This window comes from Falco punctatus, assembly GCF_963210335.1.
Source record: "Falco punctatus genome assembly, chromosome: 5".
Taxonomy (NCBI): domain Eukaryota; kingdom Metazoa; phylum Chordata; class Aves; order Falconiformes; family Falconidae; genus Falco; species Falco punctatus.
Genome location: NC_137584.1, coordinates 76,152,920 through 76,159,008, shown reverse-complemented (window position 1 = coordinate 76,159,008; position 6,089 = coordinate 76,152,920). Strand labels below are relative to the sequence as shown.

Here is a 6,089-nt window from a genome sequence, read left to right as displayed (position 1 = left end):
CCCCCTGCCCCGGTTCCCCCCTCACCCTCCCCACTTTCCTCCGCTCAGAATAGCTCATACAAAGGTGGGAAGATTCATCCAAAATCCGATCCAGAGCCCGTCTCCTCCAGAATAGTAGCAACAAAAAATGTGGGGAGGAAAAAAAAAATGGGCAAAGGCAAGTGGCCTTTCTTGGAAAAAAGAAAAAAAAAAATAAATAATAAAAAAAAAAAAAAACCAAACAAAAAAAAACCCCAAACTCGAGCCTGACTTCCCCGCGTGGGTTGTGTCTCCGTGATGGCTGAGACCGTGGAACCCACCCGGAGATCTTGGGGTGCGTGTGTGCCCGTGCGGGTCCCCGTGTGCCTGCACAGCCCCTTATCCATGTCACACAGACCCTAAATCAAACCAAACCAAACCCAGCTTCTTGCTTTCTCTAAACTTTTCCTTTCTTTCGGCGAACGGAACCGTTTAAACGAACGGACGGAGCAGGGAAGTGTGTTTAGGAAGGGATGGAGTAGGAAAAAAGAAAAAAGACAGGACAGGAGATAAATCTCCTTTCCGACATACATACAAAGGCAAACCTTCCGTTGAACTCCGTGGCATGAGGCAGGGAAGAAATAAACGGGAGCAAACGTTCGTCAGAAATACTCAGTCCGATAAAAATCCCTCGCAATATGCGATCTAGATGTTAATAGGGAGAGAGATACAAGCAGATAACGCTGAATTCATCTATCTATGCGTCTAATCACTCATCCATTCCCCCCTAACCGGCATCTGGACTCATCCAAAAAAAATTCTTTTTCTATGTATCCAAACCATCAGCTTTATCCGCTCAAAAATACTTTCCCCCGCACTAAAACTTCACCTCCGGTAAATCGAGCCGGTGGCTGAACTGAAATTTCTTTCCAAAATTACAAACAACGCCCTCCTGTATCTCACACCCATTTCGCAAAGTCCCTTCCAACCAAAAGCAAACCTTCCTTCTCCCGACGAGTGAGGAACTAAAGGCTTCCCGATCAGCGGGGACAGACAAATGGGACCGTATTTACTGTACTTACTTTTCCCCCAAATCTGGCTCCCAGTCATACAAAGCTTTCTATGTTGGTCTTTCTAAAAAAGACGTAGCGGTCAAAGACTCGGGGAAAAAAATATACCGAAGTTTGTAAAACTAAGAAGGTTTATTTTCTTCCTTTAAAAACAAAACAAACCAACAAAAAAAACCCGCCCAAACCTCTATTGGTAGAGAAGAAAAGAAATCTTTCCCCCCCCACCCCACCCCCCTTTTTTTTCTTTTTCCTTTTTTTTTTTTTTAAGGAGAAAAGAATCCAACAACCCAACAACAAAGAATGTTATCTTTTATACCTCTGAGAAGGAAACCCTAACTATTTAAACCTAGCTTTCTGCATTAAAATTCACTATATAATTTTACCCTCTCTGGCCATTTTTTGTTTACATTTTTCACAAGGATCTCCTTATGTTACCCCCCTCAAAAAAAAAAAAAAAATCTGCCATTCACTGCTCAGCTCAACTAAAACCTATTTACTCCTTTTTATAACCACGTCTGCTGCTGATTTTTTTGTATCTGTACAAATTTTTTTTCTTTGGCAGGCACAAAGCCTTGTATTTTTCAAAAGAGGGGATTAGGAACGTTTGCAAGACAGCAGACAATGCCTAAGTCCCGGGCAAAAAAGCACCATAGTTTATCCAATTTTCGACTTAGTGCCATTCAACTGGTCATTTATGCAATGTCATCCGACCAAACAACATGTTTCCCTTTTTAAAAAAAAAAAAAAAAAAAAAAAAAAAGGAGAAGAGGTTGGTTAAGCTGCTAAAGGCACATTCTTTTTTTATTTATTTAAAGAAGAAAAAATCAACAGCTTTTCTTTGGAAAATATTAATTTTTCGATCACACTTCATTCGAAAGTAAAAGACTTACGCTTTTGTACCTAATCTTTTCTTTATTTTTCCTCCTCCTTCTTTTCCCGAACAGAAGAGGGAGTGTACTGAGGTATCGAAAAGGCTGAGCGGTGACAACTTGAAAATATTAATATTTCTCGTTACGATTTAGATGATTCAGAACAAACTTGGACCCTTGCGAATATCACCTTGGGCTTAGAAAGAAGCGTTTTGCTGGCAAACAGAAATAGGACTGCACACAAATACTTTTAAACCAAAATTGTGGTCTAACCAGTCTTCCCCTTTCTCCTTAGTCTTTCTTTTTAAAACGTTCATCAGCATATGCCTCATTTCAAATGCAACAAATGTAAATATACTTTTCCCTGCACAGAATTTTAAGTGAATGTCCAATAGTTTCGAGGGCGGTTTAAGTCAGCCTAACAGATGCAAACAGTCTTGGAGCTGGAGTGGCATCTTTCAGTGCCCTAAAAAGATTTTCCATGGGCAACAAAGAAAACTGTCACACCTTTTCCCATCACCGCTTTAATTTATGCTCAGTCGCCAAGTTTTTTTCATATTGATTTCATAATCACTTTAAGGCAGAACACTTAAAATAAAAAAGAGCCTTGAAAAGGAAGGTCTTACAGGGCCAGCGCCAATATGGTGAAAGTGGGGGAGAGAGCCAGGACTGTAAAGATTGTTTTGTAAAGTGGGGTTTTTATTATGCACCGACTCTCTCCGCATTTACTTAACTCTTCACGGGCTGTTGAATAGGTTAACACCCTTAAAGGCCTCTTTCATGTCCAATACCTCGTTTGTTTGTAGAGGAAAATGCGTCTTTAACACATTTCCACTGGGCAAAGATTTAGGTTTGGTTTGTTGTGTTTTTTTAACCCCAACATAAGGAAAAACCCAAAGAAAACCCAACCCTTTCAAGTCTTTTATCATTCCAATAAAAATATTTATTAAGGAGGGCGAAGATCCCGAAATAATCAGCCTTGTAACAGGAGAATAAAGAAGTGAGATCTCTTCGGATGTGCACCAGAAGCCCTAGGCAGGTTTTTGGATGGTTCTTCACCCCACACTCACACATGGGTGCCTCTGTTTGTGTGTGCGCAAAGATGCATATTCATCCCCACCTATGTGCGGACACACGCATTGTTACAACACTCTTACGACTCTGTGTAGCCGGCAAAGCCCAATAGGTCGTCTGGTGTTTGTGCTCTTTGTCTACTTCTATGAATACTTTGTAAGTCGGTATAGAGGTGTCGGGAAACAGATACATGAATTTAGCTCCGCGTGTGTGTAAATATATATATATATATATATATATATATATACACATAAAATATGCAGCTAAACATGCAAAAATACTACATAAAACTGTTATTTTTACCTTTGTGTGTGCAACGGTAGAGTGGGAACACACCTCTCTCAAGAGTACTTGTTTATCTTCTGCCCTGTCATGTAACTGCCGACCTAAAGTCCCCAGTTCAGGAGAAACTCTTATTTAAATGGAAATGAAATTGATAATTATTTGGTGGAGCAGGGACAGACTGCAGGGTGGTGGTGGGATTTCGCCAGAGTACTGGAGTTCGATGAGAGTCACTGGTTTTCCAGTTCACCTTAACTATTGTTCCTGAGTGAGTCGTGTGACAAAGCAAAAGGTCTGTGGGGTCTCTCTGGGATTCTGTGGCTGATTTTCTTTCTTTCCTGTTTTTTCCCCTCGTTACTTAAGAGCTCAGTGGAGGCCCAGTGTGGACTTGTACTGAACGGGCAAGGAGGTGTGATAAGAAGAGGTAAGAGGTTACAAATACTTGCGTCTATCAGTTTTTGTAAACATAAACCCCTCTCCATTTCTCTCTCTCTTTCTCTCCCTCACTGTTCAGTGCAGTTTGGATGACTGCCGAAATAGTGATAAATTGACGTTTGGCAGAACCACTTTCAAACTAGCTTAGAGCACTTCACATTTCAGAGTCCATTTGCACTTTACAAATGACCTGTTCCTCAGTAGCTCTAGGATGCTCCCGCTGAATCCAGAGCCGCCTTGACTCCTTTTATCATTCCCCCTTTAACCGAGTTGATCCCTGATAGTTTGAGAAACGTGTTCCCTGGCGCAGGACTGTTAAATCGGCAGTTTGATCTCGTGTGGGGAAAGGAAGGAGGTTTTTTGGAAATGTGTTTTTAGTAGCGCTACAGACCGGTGTGGAACTCTCTTTTGAGTGTCACTTCATTTGATAACCATCTGTCAATGTAAATATCTAACGTCAAAGTTAGAGGAAAGATTTGGAACTCTTGTTAAATAAGCATTTCTTCAGAGTTTGTGAAACCTGAGCGTTCCGGGGAGTTTGTTATTGCTGTCACTTACCCTGAAAGAGAAACAAAAGTCGTCTAAAGGCCTGAGGAACACATTCTTCTTACAAGCTTAAACACATACTTTCCTTTCCAATATAAAACGAATAATGCAGTCGGAGAGAGGACACTTGGTGGCTCAGGCCCTTGGAACTCGAGCTCCTTGACCCGTTACTGCCTTTCTTTAGTCATTCCATCGCCCTGAAAAGCAGATGTTTAAGAGGTGTTTTAGGCGATGCGATCCTACCGGAGCAGCGGGCTGATTTCAACCTAAACAAACTTTACACCGAAACAACAGTGACACGCAGCTGTGGCGGGCGGACCTGGGCGCACAGGCGGTGACATGTACGGGAGGGGAGGTTTGGGGGTGCCCTCTCCCCGCACCTGCTGCAGAGCAGGGGGTTCAGCTCAGCTCAGCTCAGCTCAGCTCGGCTCGGCTCGGCGGGGCGGGCGGCAGGAGCGGCGGGGCGGGCGGCGGCGGCGCGGTGGTGCTGAAGGGACAGCTCCCGGCCCCGCCGCGCCGCGCCGCGCGGCCCCGGCCCCGCCGCCCGCCGCGCCGCTCTCCCCGGGGCGTGCGGGGAAGGCGAGCGGCGGGGCCGGGGGTGTCCACATCTCCGGGCCCCTCCCTGGGCAGCGCTGGGCGGACGCTGCGGAGAGGGCTGGCAGCGTGCCGGGCTGGCCAAGTCCTGCCCGAGTCGTGGTGTCGGTGCCTGCGCCTGCCCAGGGGCTCGTCTCTGGGGTTTCGGTGGGCTCTAGTTATCCCGAGGAAGAAGGGGTAATTCTTTCGGGTTTGATCCCAGAGCTGACCTCCGAGGAGATCGTTAGCTGAGGGAGAGGAGGACCGAGTCCCCATCAGCTGGGGTCTGTGCCTGTGGAGTCTGGCTGCGTCTCTCATTTCCCAGCTGACGGGCGGCTCAAACCTCAGCTCAGCTCAACTCCGGTTTATTCAGCTCTCCAGCTCCTGCTAAGCAGATTCCAATTACCTGTGCAGATGATTGCAGTCAAGACTCTCTTCCTCTCTCTCCCCTTCTCTCTTTTTAAAGCCATCAAATTATTCAAGGATTTAAAGATTGATAGTAAAGGAAATCCAGCATGAAAATGTGAGGGTTTCTCCACCCTGATTTAAGTGTTGAACTACTACTGCACTGCTATCTATCTCCTGGCATATTCAGGGAAGATATCAAAGGCGAGAGGATAAGTTTCAAATGTATATTAAAAATACATAATAAATATTTTGTCCGACTTCAAAAAAAGCGATAGGTGTTAGCAGTAATCAAAACATCCTGCGCCTAAGCGCTATACAGTATCCCATATAAATAAATCACACTTCTTTTCTAGTAATACATCAATAAGAATATATTAACTCGAGAGCGGCTTCCCTAATATTTTAAACATCTCGTGTCAGATTTTTTATTTTATTTTTGTCACTAATATATACACTTTTTTAAAGGTTGGTTTTGAGTGCTTTAGATGCAGCAGCAGGAGGAAAAGGGGCAAAGGAAGGAAAGAAGGAAGGAAGGGAGGGAGGGAAGGAAAGAAGGAAGGAAGGGAGGGAGGGAAGGAAAGAAGGGAGAAAGGGAGAAAGGAAAAGAAAGGAAAAGAAAGGAAGGAAGGAAGGAAAGAGAAAGAAGGAAAGAAAGAAAGAAAGAAAGAAAGAAGGGAAAGAAAGAGAAAGAAAGAAGGGAAAGGAAGGGAAGGGAGGGAGGAAGGGAGGAAGGGAGGAAGGAAGGAAGTAAGGAAGGAAGGAAGGAAGGAAGGAAGGAAGGAAGGAAGGGAAAAGAAAGGTTCCCATATACTTTCCCAGAGGAATACAGAGTTCCCTAGTCCTCTCTCAAAAAAAGCAATCTCTAAAGAAAGTG

General features: G+C 44.2%; 1 protein-coding gene across 2 annotated transcripts in view; it reads left to right on the top strand.

Moving 5' to 3' along the window:
- The window catches only part of TFAP2D (transcription factor AP-2 delta), a 74,109-nt gene that overhangs the window by 23,812 nt on the left and 44,208 nt on the right, over positions 1 to 6,089 (top strand). For both annotated transcript variants that reach the window (XM_080389158.1, XM_080389157.1), the window contains one exon: positions 3,617 to 3,677. In XM_080389158.1, coding sequence (XP_080245284.1) covers positions 3,617 to 3,677 — 61 coding nt within the window. The remainder of the gene's footprint in view (positions 1 to 3,616; positions 3,678 to 6,089) is intronic.